At 62.0% G+C, this 16422-nt stretch overlaps 4 protein-coding genes across 5 annotated transcripts in view; 2 read left to right on the top strand and 2 right to left on the bottom strand.

Moving 5' to 3' along the window:
• Positions 1-4454, bottom strand: SERINC4 (serine incorporator 4). Of its 2 annotated transcripts, XM_042039117.1 has the most exons (12): positions 3766-4454; positions 3529-3660; positions 2919-3097; positions 2737-2816; positions 2549-2642; positions 2275-2486; positions 1907-2002; positions 1709-1835; positions 1392-1464; positions 1135-1186; positions 873-1029; positions 1-571 (listed from the first exon to the last, which is right to left on the bottom strand). In XM_042039117.1, the coding sequence occupies exons 1-12, from the start codon at positions 3814-3816 to the stop codon at positions 355-357; spliced, it is 1470 nt and encodes a 489-aa protein (XP_041895051.1). In that variant the 5' UTR covers positions 3817-4454; the 3' UTR covers positions 1-354. The 2 variants fall into 2 exon arrangements, with proteins under 2 accessions (XP_041895051.1, XP_041895050.1); XM_042039116.1 differs by having other exon boundaries at positions 873-1186; positions 3766-4453.
• A 546-nt stretch (positions 4455-5000) lies between these two features.
• On the top strand, positions 5001-6093 carry HYPK (huntingtin interacting protein K). The gene is made up of 4 exons (XM_042039124.1): positions 5001-5215; positions 5394-5449; positions 5686-5737; positions 5935-6093. The coding sequence occupies exons 1-4, from the start codon at positions 5030-5032 to the stop codon at positions 6028-6030; spliced, it is 390 nt and encodes a 129-aa protein (XP_041895058.1). The 5' UTR covers positions 5001-5029; the 3' UTR covers positions 6031-6093.
• Positions 6094-6454: 361 nt separating this feature from the next.
• MFAP1 (microfibril associated protein 1) lies at positions 6455-10745 on the bottom strand. Its single transcript, XM_042039118.1, has 9 exons — positions 10576-10745; positions 10241-10460; positions 9502-9634; positions 9015-9202; positions 8478-8586; positions 8247-8407; positions 7842-8001; positions 7276-7365; positions 6455-7154 (listed from the first exon to the last, which is right to left on the bottom strand). The coding sequence occupies exons 1-9, from the start codon at positions 10652-10654 to the stop codon at positions 6972-6974; spliced, it is 1323 nt and encodes a 440-aa protein (XP_041895052.1). The 5' UTR covers positions 10655-10745; the 3' UTR covers positions 6455-6971.
• An 889-nt stretch (positions 10746-11634) lies between these two features.
• Positions 11635-16422, top strand: part of FURIN (furin, paired basic amino acid cleaving enzyme) — an 18975-nt gene continuing 14187 nt past the window's right edge. Inside the window, exon 1 of the mRNA XM_042039098.1 lies at positions 11635-15344. The gene's annotated coding sequence lies outside the window, so the exon portion shown is untranslated. The remainder of the gene's footprint in view (positions 15345-16422) is intronic.

Below are 16422 nucleotides of genomic sequence, written 5' to 3'. Positions count from 1 at the left end.
TCAGTTCAGAATTTTATATAAAAATGTATTGAAGCAGGTATTTACAGTGAATGCACCATGGCATGGCAGCCGGGACAGAGCCCTGCTCCCCCAGTGCACCCCATGGAACCAGGGCAACCAGGCTGTGGGCTGAGCACCTGCCACCAGCTTGCTCTGGCTCTTTGGGTGGCCCTGGCTCAGCACAGGGCCAGTATCCCAGGCAGCATCCACCTCCCAGGGTTCTCCTCAGGCTCTCAGATGCTGCTTTCTCCTGGGATGGGGTCTCAGGGGAGGCCAGGAGGACCAAGCAGGGCCAGGGCACAGGCACAGGGCACGGCAGGGACCAGCCCCAGGCAGAGTTTGTCCTGGCAGGGACTATGTGGAGACGTTGATGCGCTGTGGAGCACGTCGGCGCCGCACAATGCGCGACCCTGTACTGCTGCACCGGTGCTGTGAGGAGCCATGGAGGCAGAAGGGGCTCAGCAGCAGCCACAGGTAGAGCAGGACACAAACCCAGCACGAGGACACCTTCACCCAGAAGGTTGACCAGCTGCCATGCGTGAAGGTGGTCTCCAGCACCACATTCTCGTAGCTGGTGGGAGAGGGCAGACACTGAATGCACCAGGGATGCCAACACAGGGGGTTCCAGTGCCAGCTGCAGCCACCAGGCCACCCTGTGTCCCAATGGCCATGTGTCCCTGGGCATGTCATTTTGCCATGGGCCCTCCAGCCCTTTTTGCTGCACTGCACAGCTGCCACTGGAGCGGTGCAGGTCTGCGGACACAGAGCCCTGAGCATCCCCAGCAGGCGCTATCTCGGTCATACCATCACCTGGCTTGGCACAGGGGTTTGGAGTGAGAGCAGGGAGGGCTGGGCAGCAGCACAGGGCCTACCTGAACCAGTTGGTGAGTGTCATCATAACGTAGAGCGAGGCAAGGAAGAAGACAAAGTGGAAAGCTGAGTAGCTGTAGACCACCCGGTCCTGCTCATCCTGGATGATGAACTGTCCCCTGGCACTCTCCTCCACTTGCTCACATGTATGGTTGCTGTCTGGGAGAGTGTGGGGGCATGACAGCTCCTGCATCTCTCCCTTGCCAGCACTCCCAGGCTGGGACACAGACTCTGCCCACTCTCCCACACGGACACTGCAGTCACCTTTCAGCTCCTCCTCCATATTCTCAGGGCAGCAGAAGCAACAGGAAGGTTTCTGCAGGGAGAGCAGAGTGGTGACAGCCCTGTGGCCACTGTGGCTGGGCTGAGCCCTGCCTAACACCAGGGCAGGTGGTGTGGGCAGCTCTCTGTGCTTGGCTAGACAGACCTGCTCCTCCCTGGGGCTGGGACAGGGCCTTTAGGTGGTGGGTCTGGGGTGCCCATAGCAGGATGACATGGAGCACAACTGCATTCATACTCACTTTAAACTCAAAGCTGTAGACTTTGACCATCCAGAGGGGCCCAAAGACCTCAGCAAGGTAGGAGGCTTCATTGCTGTGCCCAGGAGAGAGGCAGAAATCATAACACAGGCACCCATCACCCTGTGCCAGGCTCCCAGCCTGCCCCATGGATTCCCCACAGCCACAGGAGGTCTGCTGTACTGCCCCTGGCCGCCCACCAATGCCCCACTTGCTCTTGTCCTGCCACCCCTTGGGACTCCCTGGCTCTGCTGGCCATGGGGATGGGGTTCCCACGTGGTGCTGGTTGGGCTGGCTGTGCCCAGGCAGGCTACACGCACCATGCAAAGAGCACGCAGGCATACATGATAGCAGCACCCAGCACGGCGACGGTGGTGTCCTCTGTCTGCAGCTCATCCTGCTGGACCGCCGGGAAGCACACGGTGAGGTTCTGCCCCTTGTAGAGCACTGCGGGGAGGTGGAGGTGAGAAGGGCATGCATCATGGTGGGGACTGCTGGTGGTGGACAGGGACACCCACCTCTCTCTGGGGGACGGCTGGACAGTGCAGAGAAGGTGAGGTACATCACATAGCAGCTGATGATCGAGGACTGCAGCAGCCCTGACCGCGGCTGCTCTGCAAGAGTGGGGACAGAGGTGTTACTGGAGTTCCTGGAGTGCCATGAGCTGGCAGATGGGCTCTGACTGGGCCCTGCGCCCTCCTGACACTCCCCGGCCAATGCCTTGCACCAAGGTAAAGGAGGGGCCAGCAGGAACCCTGGGGAGCTGGGTTCTCCTCCAGAGCCCAAGTGCTGGCCCTGAGCTGGGGCCCACAGTCATCTGCAGCCCAGGACATAGCTGGCCATGCAGCACGGCAGCCTCTGCCATGCTGTGCTGTCTGATACTCACTGAGCCGCACACATGGTGTAATGGAGATGAAGGACATGATGCCACAGAGGCTGCCATTGATGGCAAGCAGCGCTTTGTTGAGGTGGCAGGCGGCTGGGTGGGTGTAGAACTTGTAGAGGAAGGAGAAGGCGGCAGAGGCAAGGGTGTAGAAGGTGGCTGTGGCCAGCAGCACAGCCAGATACCAGCGCTTGTCCTGGGCAGCGCCTGTCAGCCTGCGGAAGAGTGGGTGAGTGGTGGCGGTGGGCAAGTACCCACCCGGCACCCCAGCACTCACCAGTTCTTGTTCCAGGTGTGTGCAAAGGCTGTGATCAGCACCAGCTGGATGAGGATGAAGGCGAAGCCCCCACAGACACCTATGTAGTGCCAGGCTGGGGGAAGAGGGCAGAGGTGGAGATGGCACAGGGCAGATGGGGGCCAAAAGGGGCGCCCAGGGTGCCAGCTCAGGCAGGGTGGGGGACACACCTTGGATGAAGTTGTCCTCAGGGATGAAGAAGCTGGCAGCCCAGAGGCCCACCAGCACCAGCAGCTTCAGGAGCCAGAACCTGCAGAGCAGTTAGCGTCAGTAGGACAGAACCCCTGACAGCCCCACCCCAGGGCAGCCCCATCCCAGGACACCCTGTCCCAGCCCCGTGGCCCATCCCTACCCATTGTGGAGCTGCGCACGGCAGTCAGAGCTGGAGCGCACGTTGAGCAGCAGGGCAGCCTGTGCCAGGTGGAAGCAGGCAGTGCCAAAACAGACCCGGTACACAGCCGAGGAGCCCACCAGCCACTCGCAGTCTGTGCCCCCGGGCAGGTGTTGGCACAGCACCACCGAGAAGGGCACCTGCAGGCACGGTGGTTAATGGGACAGGGCTGCTGGTGTGTCCACCCAGCACCCCCCAGTGCCCACGGCATCCAGCACATCCAAATATTCAATATTCCCACCATTCCCAATACCTTCCCCAGTACCCTGGGACCCCCAGCATGCCAGGCAAATCCTGCAACTTTGGTCCCCCTGGCACCCCGTCCCCCTTGGCACCTCCAGTACCCTTGGCACTCCCAGCAGCCCTGTTACTATCCCAGCATGCCAATATCCCCAGAATCCCAGTGCTCCTGACACCCCTGGCAATTCTGGCATACCCAGTGCTCCCCTGCATACCCCTGGGTGCCTCGAGGTGCCTGGCACCCCAGTATCCCCAGAACTCATGGTACCCTTGAGATCCCCAGCACCCCTGGGACCCCCAGTACCCTGGGTGTCCCAGCTCCCTCTGTCACCTTTTCCGTGATAGCCTGGGCCACGGTGCGGGACAGCATGAGGCAGCACACAGCAGAGGCCAGGACATGCAGGAGCGTGTAGAGGATACGTGTGCTCGTGGACACACGGAGCCCGTGACAACCACAGCAGAGCTGGGAAGGGGCAGGGTCAGTGAGGATCCCAAGGGGCCAGCACACTCTCCCCACCCAGCCTCGCTCCCAGCCATGCTCCCAGTCCCGCCAGACCCCAAGTCCCACCTGGAAGAGCAGCGGGTGCAGGAGGTGCCCGCGTGCCCGTGTGCCCGCCATGGCCCAGCTCGGCTCTGCTCAGCGCCTGCGGCATTGATGGGATTAGGGGATTGTCAGCTCGGCCCGCCCTGCCATCTGCTCACTGCTCCCTCCAGGCAGCCACCCCTGGGGTGCTCCATGGGCACTGCCCAGTGACTCCTGGCCATGGGCAACCCTGCCCAGACCCCGGCCCCTCATTGGGCAGGGCGAGGCCATGGCAGGTGGCCTGGATATGAGCTTGCATGAGGGGCATGTGGGGTCTGCACACAATGTCTTCCTGATCCCATAGCAGTGCCATACAGCTGTATGGAGGATATGGGTTTTACTGAAGGGCTGAAGCAGCCCCGGACACAGAAGCGCCCAAGGGACACAGGTACCTCACTGGGTAGTGGGACGGCATGAAGCACATCCAGCGGGTAGCAGGATGCCCCAGGGTCGGCAGGAGCTGGGGACGAGCAAGGATATACAGGGGGCACTGTGCTGGGGCTGGCGTCACCTTTCTTCAGCTGCTCTACAGCCATTCGGGCTTTGTGCTGGCAGAGGCTTGACACGGCGGATGCCGGGGTCGCGGCTGCAGCGGCGGTGACACAGATCCCCCGTGTCCCCGGTACCACACACAGCGTGGGGCACAGCCCGGCGCGAGGGACGCGCTGTCCCCATCGCGTGGGTGGGTGACATCTGACACGCGTGCGCCAAGGGAGCGGCGGGGGCGGACCCGCCTGTGCCCGGGGCAGCCGGGGCCGCGCGGCGGCACGGCCTCCGACGGCCCAGCACCAGGGCTAGGGGGAGCACGGCCACAGCCCAGCTGCCTCTCGCCCCCGGCAGCGCCCGGGGACCCGGCCAGGGCCCCGCTGTGGCCTGGCTCGTCCGACCACCCGTGTGGCAGCGGTGGGAGCCATATCGGGGTCGCTGGCCCGGCAACCCCCGTTTTCCAGCAGCGGGCACTCGCGGGCGGCGGGGCTGCGCCCGCCCGGTCTGGCTCCGCGCCTCGGCAGCGCCGGGTTCCCGCCGCTATCGAGCTGCCCGAAAGCCCGGGAGTGCCGGCCCTGCCAGCTCCAACGTGCCCGGAGCCCCGAGAGCGCTGAATGTGACGGCTCGGCGGGGCCAGGCCCGGGGGCGGGCCCGGGCTGCGGGGCGGACCCGGCCCGGCCCCCGCTCGCTTGTGGCGGCGCGCGCCGCTCGCTGGCTCGGCCGGCGGCGCACGTGACCGGAAGCGGGCCGCGGTGGCGGCGGGATGGCGGCGGAGGGCGATGTGGAGCTGGAGCTGGAGACGGAGCCGAACGGCTCCGGCGGCGGCAGCGATGGGGCGGGCGGCCGCGCGGCCGAGAAGCCGCGGAAGCACGATAGCGGCGCGGCGGACCTGGAGCGCGTCACGGACTACGCGGAGGAGAAGGAGATCCAGAGCTCCAACCTGGAGACGGTGCGGCGGCGGGACGGGACCGGGCCAGGGTGGGAGGCCGGGCGCTGCCTGCAGCGGGGCCGAGCCGGGCGCTGACCGCCGCGCCTGCACGCCCGTCCCGGTGCCGGTGCCCGTGCCGCCGGCGTGGCGCTGACCCGCCCGGTGCCGCGCAGCGGGGTGACCGCGCTCGTTCTGGCAGGCTATGTCGGTGATCGGAGACCGGAGGTCCCGGGAGCAGAAAGCGAAGCAGGAGAGGTAACCGTCCGCGCTCGCTCCGGGGCAGTGCCTATCTTGCAACTTGTCACCACTCGGACACGACCCGGGCGTCTGCTCAGCGGTCTGACATCCCGGCCCTTTCCCGGCCCCCTCCCAGCACACATTCCACACTGCTGCGAGGGGTCGCTCCTGCCCGCCGCACGGCCGAGGGAGCACCGGGACAGTGGCCAGCGGGGAATGTTGGTCACCGGAGGTTTGTCCGTCTCTTGTTGTAGGGAGAAAGAACTGGCAAAAGTGACCATCAAGAAGGAGGACCTAGAGCTGATTGTGAGTAGGGGCGGGACCCCAGGCAGGCTGTGACGTGTCCCAAATCTTGGGTGCGAAACTGCACCCATGGAGGAGGCCAGTGCATGCCTGCCCTGAGGCCGGTCAGGTGTCCCCACGGGTGGGTGTCCCCCACTGCACCCCGCCCGGCCCGTGGGGCCCTGCGGCTGCTGTATGGGGCTGGGGCTGTTTTTCTGCAGATGACGGAGATGGAAATATCACGGGCCGCAGCAGAGCGCAGCCTGCGCGAGCACATGGGCAACGTGGTGGAGGCTCTTATCACCCTCACCAACTGAGCTGGGTGGCCACGGGCTGCCAGGCATGGGCCTCTTGCCATACCAATAAAGGCACTGGTGGGACTGGGCTGTCTTTGTGGTCTACGCAGGGCTGAGCACATGCCCCTGGCCCTGGGTGCATGGTACCCACAAGTGGAACCCAGCCATGTGGTATTGTGTTGGCAGTGCCAGCTGGGCACCCCTGTGACTGGAGCAGGACAGTGATCTGCCTTGAGCACTGAGACATACCGCTCTCTCCTCTTTTGATCTCTGCCCCCGGGGCAGCACAGGCTGGACAGGCCCAGGCACAGGCCTGAGGCAGTGATGATGGCTGCTCATGCATGCCCTGCCTACGCTGGTGCCTCCTGTGCTGCCCCAGCTCACCATGGCTCACAAGGAAGACACAGAACAGATGGCCACATCTGTGAGAAGAATGGGCCTAGAGTATGTAAGAAAATCAAATCTTTAATCAAACCCTCCCACCCCACACAGGTAGAAAAGCCAAGCCCTGCAGGAACAGGGTGAGGAGATGGGGTCACCACTGACCAGCCCAAAACAGGGCCCAGACTGACACCAGGGACAGTACAAGCAAGGGGTTGTAGACCAGATGGGTGCAAAAGTCCTGTAATTCCTCCAGAAGTGGATGTGCTGGAGCCAGGGGTGCTGCTGCAATGTGCTGGGCACTGCCAAGGTTCCAGGGTGGCCATTGCTGGGACATAGTGTGGCCACCAGCCTGGCCAGCACCACAGGCCATCATTCTCCACAGTGCATGGGCAAGGAGCCCATCGGGTCTGCTCAGCACGAGGAGTGGGACACTGCTTCAGGGTAGGCATGGTACAGGCAGGAGAAGGGCTTGCCACCACAGGAGTCCTGGAACATGTCCCTTCTGGCCCTGCCCAGGCTCTGGCAGAGCAGTGCCCTCCTGCCAGCATCAGCCACACCAGACCCTCCTGCCCATGCCCTTAGGTCGTTTTTCGTTTCTTGGCTGAGGGTCTCTCAAAGACATCTCGCACACCCGCTGCCTTCTGCTTAAAGAACTTGGTGTTCTGCGCACTCTCCTGGCCCCAGGCTGAGTCAAAGGAGGTGGTGTCCTGGTCCACCAAGTGCGTGTACTTTGTCCGCCCCGAGCGCCCAAAGTTCTTGACCTGGGGAGCAGAAGAACTTGTGAGCAGCTGTTCAGGAGGGATGCAGGACCTGCTGCTCCCCCCTGCCCAGAACTCCCACCCCTTGGCACATGAGCTGGGCACCTTCTGCCAGCACACCCACCTGCATGACTTTGGGCAGGATGGTCTTGTTGAAGTGGTCCTCAAGAGTTGGAGCACTGAAGTCCCTCTTGTACACCTCCTCATCCTCATCCTGCAGGAGAAGGACACACCTGCTCAGCTTAAAAGGTTCCAGCAAGTCTTGGCAGCAGTGGGGGAAAGCTTCCTGAAGGTCATACTGCTGCTCTGCCAGAGCTGCCACAGTACCTGCAGCCCTATTAACTCCTGCTGGAGTGGAGGACGTGAGCATTGTTCCCTAGGCTGCTTCTCCAGTGGCCCATGCAGACCTGACTTGGTTCTGGCTGGGTCTGTCAACCCAAACAGCAGCACAGGGACAGCTCTGCAGCTTCAGCTCCATTTCAACTGGGAAGCCCCAATGTGACATGCTCTGGTGAGGTCACTCTGGGTCAGCTTCAGCCCCAAGCTGCCTCTGAAGGTTGACTCTTGTCCCAGGGGCACCCCCAGCCCCAGGGCACCGTGGGAGAGGGGAGGCTCCCCACAGAGGAAAGGTGCCCCTGTGGTCTCACACCTGCAGCCAGTGCAGCCATGCGTGGCCCTCAGCACACTCACCATGAAGAAGGCACCGCGGTGGTAGTACTTCTGCAGGAATTTGTATTTGCCCTTCACTGCCTTGTTGGTGATGACTTTGCCATTGGCCCGGAGCTCAGCCCGGCGCTCCTCCTCTGTTAGGTTCCGCATACGCTCGATCTCTGCCTTCTCCTTCTCCATGCTGGGTGGGAGAGAAGCCCCTGAGACCCTGTGTTCCCACAGCACCTCCTGGGAGAGAGGCTGTCACCAGCCAGCGCCTGAGAGTTTACACATTTACTGCTGGGGAGCAAAGGCACCCCAAGGGCGGGCAGGAGCAGCTCTGGGTATTCAGTCCAGCTAGGACTCTGCTGCTGAAGGGCAGCCTGAGGAAAAGGTGCTTCACCTGCCTGTGGGCTCTCAGCCTCACGTCTACCAGACAATACTCACGCTTCTCGTTCTTCGCGGTCTCGTTTGATACGCTTCAGCTCACGGACTTTCCAGGCCTCGTACTCCTCCTCATCATTCTCATCATCTGTATCAAGTGCATCCAGTGCTGCCAGTGAGCGCTTGTTCTCCTCCAGCTCCTTCTTTGCTTCCTCTTCTACAATCTGCAGTGAGGTCCAAGCTAAGCTTGCTGCAGTGACTGCCCCCCCCAGCCTCCAGCCCACCCCTACATACCTTAAGTGTGTACTTGCGCCTCTCCTCTGCCATCCTCTTTGCCTCCTGCTCCAGCTCCTTCTGCTTCAGAGCTTCTGCTTCTCTCTCTTGAACTGTAATCCGGTCCTTCCTGAGAGCAGGGCCACAAGAGCCTTCAGCCCTTCCATGAGCCAGTGCAGCCACTCAGCCTCTCACTGGCTCCCACACTGCAGCTGCTTTCAGTCATTGCCCTCTCCAAGGACAGGTCAAGTCCCAGCGCTCTCCTCTTTCTGGGGGCTAGCACGTCCCTTTGTCACCATATGGCCCTTGCCCAAGGGCTCCAGTCACACTCCACAGCCTGATCACACAGCAACCCAATGCAACTGATACAGGGCTGTGGGTGCAGGGATTGCCCCTTGCTCCCTAGCTGTGCCCTGCCAGGCTGTCATCATCCTGCCCCACCCCAAGGAGGTGAATGGCTTCCTCACAGTGAGAAGAGACCATGGCAGCAGGGTCTGCTTGGCCCCCAGCTTCTGACTCCCGCATCCCAGGGCCAGCCCGCGCAGTTCCATCACCTACTTGCGGATAAAGACAGGTTTGAGACGTGGCTCCATTTCATCTTCACTGTCCGTGTACTCCTCATACTCAGACTCTGACTCAGACTCTTCTCCAGACCGACCCTCATCTTCCAATTCCATCACTTCCATCTCTTCAGTTTTCCTCTCCTGTGCTCGCTGACGCATCATCCCGCGCCGACGCTCAATCTCCTAATGGGGACAAGCACAGAGCAGTCGGAGGCCAGCCTTGCCACCATTTCTCTCTCCTGTCAAACACATGTGATGTCTGGAGTGTTAGCTTTTTGAAGATACACCTGCCTCTCTGGATGTGGGGTGGCCTCCCCCAGTGTCCTGTCCCATGCCAGAGGACGGTGACCCACCAGTTAAGTCATGGCCAGGTGTGACACTTGTCCAGATACATCAGACAGCCCACATATCCATGCAAAGGACAGTTCCAGCCTGTGCCCTTCCAGCTTTCCTAGGCCCATTATCTGGCTCTGCAAACGCACCTCATCATCAATCTCTTCCTCTTCCTCTTCACTGGTGTCCTCCCGTTCCAGGCGCCAAGCTTCTCCCCCCTCCACTTCTGAATCGCTTTCTCCAACCACTTCAGGTTCCACGATTTTGCGGTGTCTTGCCAGCCTGTGAGAGACCCCAGCTAACCCATGGCACTTGGAACGTAAGGAGGCTACAGGAAGGTGACTGTTCACAAATTGTTTCTAGCAAGGCCATGGTAAGCACTGGGACTGACAAACAGAGCTAGAACTGCTATGTTCTCTCCCAGGAGGGTGCAGTGGCTGGGCACTGGCAGCTCTTCCCTGTCCATGCTCCAAGTAAGAATGGAGTTCTCAGTGAGAAGACTCCTTGTTACTGGAAACAAAACCACCAGCAGCTCCACAGGAGGCAAACAGCACTCAGTGGTCCCTGCCCAGAGTACATTTCGTGAGACACCATCCCTCCTTCACTACCCTGAGCCTCAGCAGGCTGCACTAATTTCAATTTTGGAGCGTGTTTTTATTACCATCCATCCAAATGCACCCGGACATGGGCTGCACTGGCTGGCTCCTGGTTGGAAAGCAGCCCAAGGCACACTGCAGTGTGGATATGAGAAGACATAGACTCTCCCGCACTGCCTGGACAATGTTCCCAGCTCCCGCCCTGTGCAGTTTCTCCCTGCAGCACAGCAGAGCAGAGTCCCAGCCCCAGACAGGCGAAGGGGGCTCAGCTCTTGCCTGACCCAGCACTCACCGCTCCTCCACGTCCTCGGCGATGCGGTTCTGGAGGCGCCGGAGCCGGGGGTCGTTGGCCAGTTCCTCCTCCTGCTCCTCGGGCTCGACCTCTTGTTCCTTCGCCTTCTTGATGAACTGGAACTCCTCGTCCTCCTCCTCCGAGGACTCCATGGGTGCGTAGTCAGGCCGCTTGCCCGACACGTACCGCTTCACCTTCACCTTCTCCATGGACAGCTCGCCTGCGGGCGCCGTGCCGTCACCGGGGGTCTCAGCCCCGCGCCCCCGCCGCCCCGGGCCCAGCCCCGGCCCTGCGCCCCTCCGGCCACCCCGCTGAGCCCCGGCCCCCCAGCTCACCCTTCTCGTTGCGGACGGGCACGGCGCCCGCCGTGGACTGGATCGGCGGCTGCTTCATGAGGGCGCTGGGGACCGACATGGTGGCGGCGGGCGGAGGCCGGGGCGAGTCGAGTCGAGCGGTGCCGCTGACAACGGCGCCTCGAGCGCTCACCCGGAACCGGAACCTCTGTCGCTTCCGCCGCGACCGGGACCGTGCCGGAGGCCGGAAGTGACGTTCGGCCCGGGGTCACTCCGAGGGGACCGGGACCGGGACCGGGACCGGGACCGGGACTGGGACTCTGGCTCTGCCCCTGTGCCTGCGTTTCGGCCCGGCCCGGGGTGCGCCGGACGCTGGGGCTGGGTGGCAGGGAGAGTGCCCGGTCGTTTCGGCATCCGCCTTGGGCCAGCAGAGGTTCCGTTCCCTCCCGCACGGTGCGGGTTTTCCGCCATCCACGGGGCGTCAGGGCGAGGCACCGGCCGAGCGGCCATCGGACGGCGAGGGCACCGGGCAGCGCCGCGACGGGGCTCTGCTGCTCGCCTGGCGCCTCGGGCCGTGTCTGAGCGGCGCTGGGACTCTGCGGGCCCGGCCGTCCCTGCTGCCGCCCACCCGCTCGGGCAGGGAGTGTTCCGTGCGGGGCTGGATCTGAGCCGGCCACTGCTGCAACACCGAGGGCTCAGGGTCAACTCGCTGAGCCGTGGGAAACGTCCGGCGTCTGGCAAATTCCTGTGCCGAATTTCCCCGGCAAAGCCTGGGAAAACCGCTGCTCGCTTGGTGCACAGTAGGGCTGGTGTGTCTGTGCTGTGCCCGGGGCAGAGCGGGGGTTAGGTGGCCGTGGCTGCTGCCGAAGCCGTGCAGTTCCTCCCTGCAGCGCGGCACAACAGGCCGTCCCACTTGCTCCCGACAGCCGGAGCCAGCCCTGGCCCCAATCTTCCTGCTCTGCTCGCTGCCAGCCAGCCCCACCAAGCCCCGGTGCTGGTGCCTGGCTCCCCGCCTCCCGGGCAGCAAGGACAAATAGCTCCCGCTCAGCCACGTGTCCCCCATAGCCCTCGGCCTGGCCAGCGCCAGGAGGCGTAGCTGCTGCCGGTGAGGCAGGACCCTCCGCCGTGCTGCAGAGCGGGGCTGGGGGAGCTCCTGGGAACCCCGGTGGCACGGGTGTGGTGACATGTCTGTGGGGAAAGGCTGCGGCCACCGCTGCTTCGTAGGGGGGTTTCCGTAAGCAGCCCGGTGCTGCCTGTGTCAGCATGTCTCGGCTTCCGCTAAGTGCGAGGCTTCACAGTGTCGAAGCGAGTGGCTGGTGCGGGATGTCCCTGTGTGCGCATCCTGCCGCAGAAGAGAATCGTTTCTCTTAAGTTGGGTAAAACTGCATCACAAGCCACTATGGCCACATCTGCCGCCTTCTACCTGCTACCTTCTGCCGGCTTCTACGAAGAAAGGAAGAGGTTTTATCTCCCATGAAATCTGCTTGCTGGCAGGGAAATTTAGGAAGCGGAGGGGCAGAGCTATGCTTTAACAGTGCACGGGCAATACTGGAGTGGGTGCTCTCGTGCTTGTGTGGCAGAGGCCATGTAGGGTGAGGCCAGCACTGACAGCCAGGAAAGCCCAATGCACATGTGCTTTTCCAGTTGGTGGGTCAGCACTGGAGCACGATCCCTAAGGGAGTACAGGGAAGTGTTTTAGTGTCCTTGGTCTGGGCTGGGAGATGTCCATCTGGCAGCATCTCCTGCAGCCAGTCTAGGGGAGAGCAGACACAATTCTTGGTAGCAGTACCACCCTGGTCTGGTCCCAGAAGTGGCTGCAGAGGTTCCAAGGCCACCACGGATGTTGGCTCTCTCCTGGGGGACTCTCCTTTGCCTACAGAAATGCCAGGGCTGGGCAGATCCAGTTGGGTGACCACGTTCCAGCCAGGCTGCAGGCAGGGGTGGCTGCCCCAGGTGTGGTGGCAGGTGGGCCCAGCCCCTTGCAGCACCAGCTGGTTGTGCCTGGCATCCCAACTCAGTCCCTGCTCTAGTTCTGGGGAAGGGTCTCCCTGCAGCGCCCTCCATACAGACCTATTTCTGCCTGCAGCAGAAATGGGGGCTCTGTCCAGGGCTCTCCTGCTTCAGTGTGTCCCTTCATGGGACAGGGTTTGCAGGGCTCCCTTGATGCCCTGAAGCTGGTGGTTTGCCTGAGCAACTGAGGCATCCGTGCCTTTATAATCCTACAGCACCTACAGCCTCTGCCAGGAATGAGCAAGAGTGGATCTGTGAGCTTGTTGGTGTGCTTCTGGCCTTTGAGTCCAGATGACAACCAGAGCACTCACTCTGTGTTTATGTTGTTAATGTTGAGGGTTGTCACAGTGTGTTCCCACCTGGTGAGTCCTGTGCCACGTGGCAAGGAGTAAGCTTTAACAGGACTTGGAGAAACAGTTGGCCAAGTAGGTAAGAGGAAGCTTGGGGATTGCACACAAAGGAGATACTGTCCCATTCAGGTGAAGCAAAACTAAAGACCTGGACAAACAGGGAAATGCCTTCAGTTCTGTGGCTGCAGGTGCTGGAGGCCATGGCAGGAAGACGCCCTTCACTGTGATGTCTCTTTGCCCCATGTTCCCTTTCCCCAGTGCAGTGGCTGCTGACATCTTGGCTCTGCAGCACTTGGCAGTTGGCAGCTAGGCTGTGGTGGGAGGGGAGGCACTTCGTGGGGCTGAGCCCCCCTTCCTGGGGGCCATGGAAGGCTGGCAGCCGCTCCATGAGTAAGCCTGGAGCATGGGCGAGTCTGCCCCTCAGTGCTGTGCCAGCCGCACCTGCTCGTCTTTGGGCTGGGTTTGTGTGTCCGTGCCTGCAAGCACCCCCTCCCCAGCCCACCGAAGCCCATGGGCACACGGCATTCATACTGCTGGGCTGCAGGTGGGCTCCCAGCCTGGTGTCCCCTGCACATGTGTGCTTGTGTTCCTGTGCGTGTCACTTGTGTGGAACCCCCCAAGTGCCACAGGCACCTTATGGATTTGGGCTGGGCAAGGATATGCCTGCACCTGCACAGCAGGTGATGACAGGGTGCTGTCACAGGACAGGTGATGGAAGGGCACATCCTGCAGCCCAGAGCAGGGGCAGAGCCAGACTAGGCTGTGGATCTATACCTTGGCAGCATTAGGACTGCTGCTGACAAAGCCTAAGGCAGATAGTTACAGAACCCACCTTGAGCAGCTGCTGTTTGTATCTGCAGCTGCAAGCCAAGGTCAGGGTGTTTGGGCTGGGCTCACATCCCTGCATGTGGCTACAGTGAGATGTTGTGTCTGGGAGCCAGAGATTAATAGAGGCGCTGGAGCCAGCAGGACCCTGTGGAGCACAGATCCTGCCTGGGCCACGGCAGTCCCATCTCCCTGGGCACCAAAGGGCCTGCTGGTAGTATCCAATGTGGAGGGGAGGAGGTGGACTGGAGAGACTGCAGGGGAAGGGACTGCAGCCTCAGCTGCGGGAGAGTGTGAGGATGTGTGCAGGGAGAGGGCTGGACAGCACAGCAGAGGGGCTGTGGGCTCACCTCTGCTGGCATGGGGGCAGGCTGCTCTGTGCTGGGTAAACCTTCAGGTATTGATTTGGTCTGTCCAGATATTTCTGCCTGCTGTTGCTGCCTGTTACTTGTTTTTCTCTGCTGGTTTCTCTGGGAGGGCTCTCTGCCCTTCCTTTGCTGTTGCCCACTCACTGGCTGCTTTCACCTGCAATCCTGCAGGTCCCCCAGGCTGGGGTGCCTGCAGGCAGGGGTGCAGCTCCATGCTGCTCTGCCTCCCAGGGAGCTTAGGCAGATAGGCAGTTGTATCACTGTTGGGCTTGTGCAATCTCTGCAACCTGAAAGCTAAAAATGGACATGGTTTTTCCATGAAGTGGGTTTCTATTGATTGTGTGCGCAGCCAAGCCACACCACAGAGTGTGCTCAATGAAGGGCAGTGTGGGGGGCTCTCTCCCAGCCCCAGTGAGCAGTTTGGCCCCTGTGGCTGTAGTGACAGCCCCAGGGGATCCTGGTAGAGCAGACCTTGCAGGATGGGACAGTATGGCTGGCTGGCAGTAGTGCTGCCAGTTTGCTGGGCACTGCCACAAGGAGCAGCTTCTCCTGCTGTCTCGTGGGGTGCGCTGGTGCCTCTGAGCCATGGTCCCCAAGTCTGAGAGGAGGGTCCATGATCCTGGCAGATGAGCTGCAGTAGCTGCTTCACCCCCTTGCTGCATTGTGGCTGGGGGTAGAGAGGGGTGCCTGGCAGCCCTGTGAGGTGAGTGGGGCACAGCAGCTGCTCAGATCCATGCTGGTGCCCTCACTCTCTGCCTCTTTCTGCAGCTGGGCCCCAGGGGGCTGCTAGGACAGCAGGTCTCTTCCCCGTCCGTGGCGTTGTGCCACCTGCAGCCCGGTGCTTCCCGACACAGGCGTTTTCTTTGGCCGAGCTGTGGGGTCAGCGCGGGTCCCAGGCCAGTGGTTTACGTAAGAGCGCAGTATTTCCTGCCTGCCTGCCCCGCAGCACCGCGATAAGCCCGTGGTGACAAGGGCCCTTTGTCAGCTCCTCTCCTCAGCACCGCAGCTCCTCACCTGCCTAGGCACGGCTGCCAGCGCCCAAAGGAGGCATCTAGAGATAAGGTGCATGGGTGGGGCAGGCAGCCCACCTCCCATCCTCCCTCCCACCACCCGTCTGGACTCTAGCTCCGGACCTGCCCCTGTCCGTGTATTGTCCATATAACGCCACGGGGCACAGCCGGTTCCCTGTGCCCCCAAGGGCCGGCCTGGGCTTGCCAGCTGCAGGGACGACTCCTGAGCATGCTGCAGTGACACTGGGGTGAATGCTGCCTGTCTGGTAGGTGCCTTTTCCCCCCTGGCAGGACTGTGGCCCTGAAGGTGGGCCTGGGGCACCACAGCCCCAGGGTGCCAGGGGCGGCCCAGCCTGAATACCTGTGGCCAGGGTGCTGCCCTGCAGAACTAACCCAATTTAGCACAGCAACCTGCCCTGTGCTAGATTTTCTGGGCTGTTCTCAGCATCTCGGTTACCAAGGTGACTGTTTCCTGTGTGATTGCTAATGCTTCACGATCTCTATCATGGTATCCGAGGGACTTCCTTTTCTCTATAAGGAGCACTAGGACCTGCTCCTGCCCGGGGCTGCCAGACCCGTCGCAGGTGTGGAGAATTCAGGTCAGTTTGGGTTCAGGTCACTTTGGGTTCTGCTGCATTTGTGTTGCTAATGACACGGTCCCGTGCCCACAGCGGGTTGTTCTTTACAAATGACTGAAGCTGTGTTTCACTTCTCACCTTTTCTCCTTGGTGGAAATCTCTCTCCTGAAACGGGGCTGATAGATTTTCCTTCTGTTGCTCCTTTCCAGACAGTTTCTCTGTCAGGCTGCTGCACACCAACCTGGGGTTGCAGCCCCACGAGATGGACCTCATGGGAAGTGCCATTCCCGCAGCCTGGCTGGGGAAACTCCCGGCTCCGGGGTCTGCCAGGGCTTGGAACAGGCTAATCTGGCAGGGCTCGTGTCCTGCCAGCTGCATGTCGCAGCATAACGCACCACTTGCTGCACCAGGTGGGAGACGGGGCGTCTTCTGTGTGCCCTTCACTGCAGGCACCCTTATACCCCTGGTCAGTGCCGCGGGCCCATGGTGGGGGTTCACGGCTCTCACAGGACAGATCCGGGTTTCCCGCCTGGGCTGGCACAAGTAGCCCCCGGGTGGCAAGGACAGCCCCATGCTCGGCTGCAGGAGAGGCCGCGCAGAGCCCCGGGCCGTGCCCGGTACTGGCGAGAGGGAACGGCCCCGATTCTGGCGGAGCCCCGAGCAGGCGGCGCGGAGGGGTTGCCGGGGGCCCGTGCGGGACCCGGCGCCGCAGCACGGGACGGGAGGGGCGGGCGGCGGTGACGGCATC

This window comes from Corvus kubaryi, unplaced genomic scaffold (assembly GCF_017639235.1).
Source record: "Corvus kubaryi isolate FWS band 111438036 unplaced genomic scaffold, C.kubaryi_AGA036_p1.0 37394, whole genome shotgun sequence".
Lineage (NCBI taxonomy): Eukaryota > Metazoa > Chordata > Aves > Passeriformes > Corvidae > Corvus > Corvus kubaryi.
The sequence above is the reverse complement of the archived record's forward strand: the minus strand, read 5'-3'. Positions and strand labels throughout refer to the sequence as shown.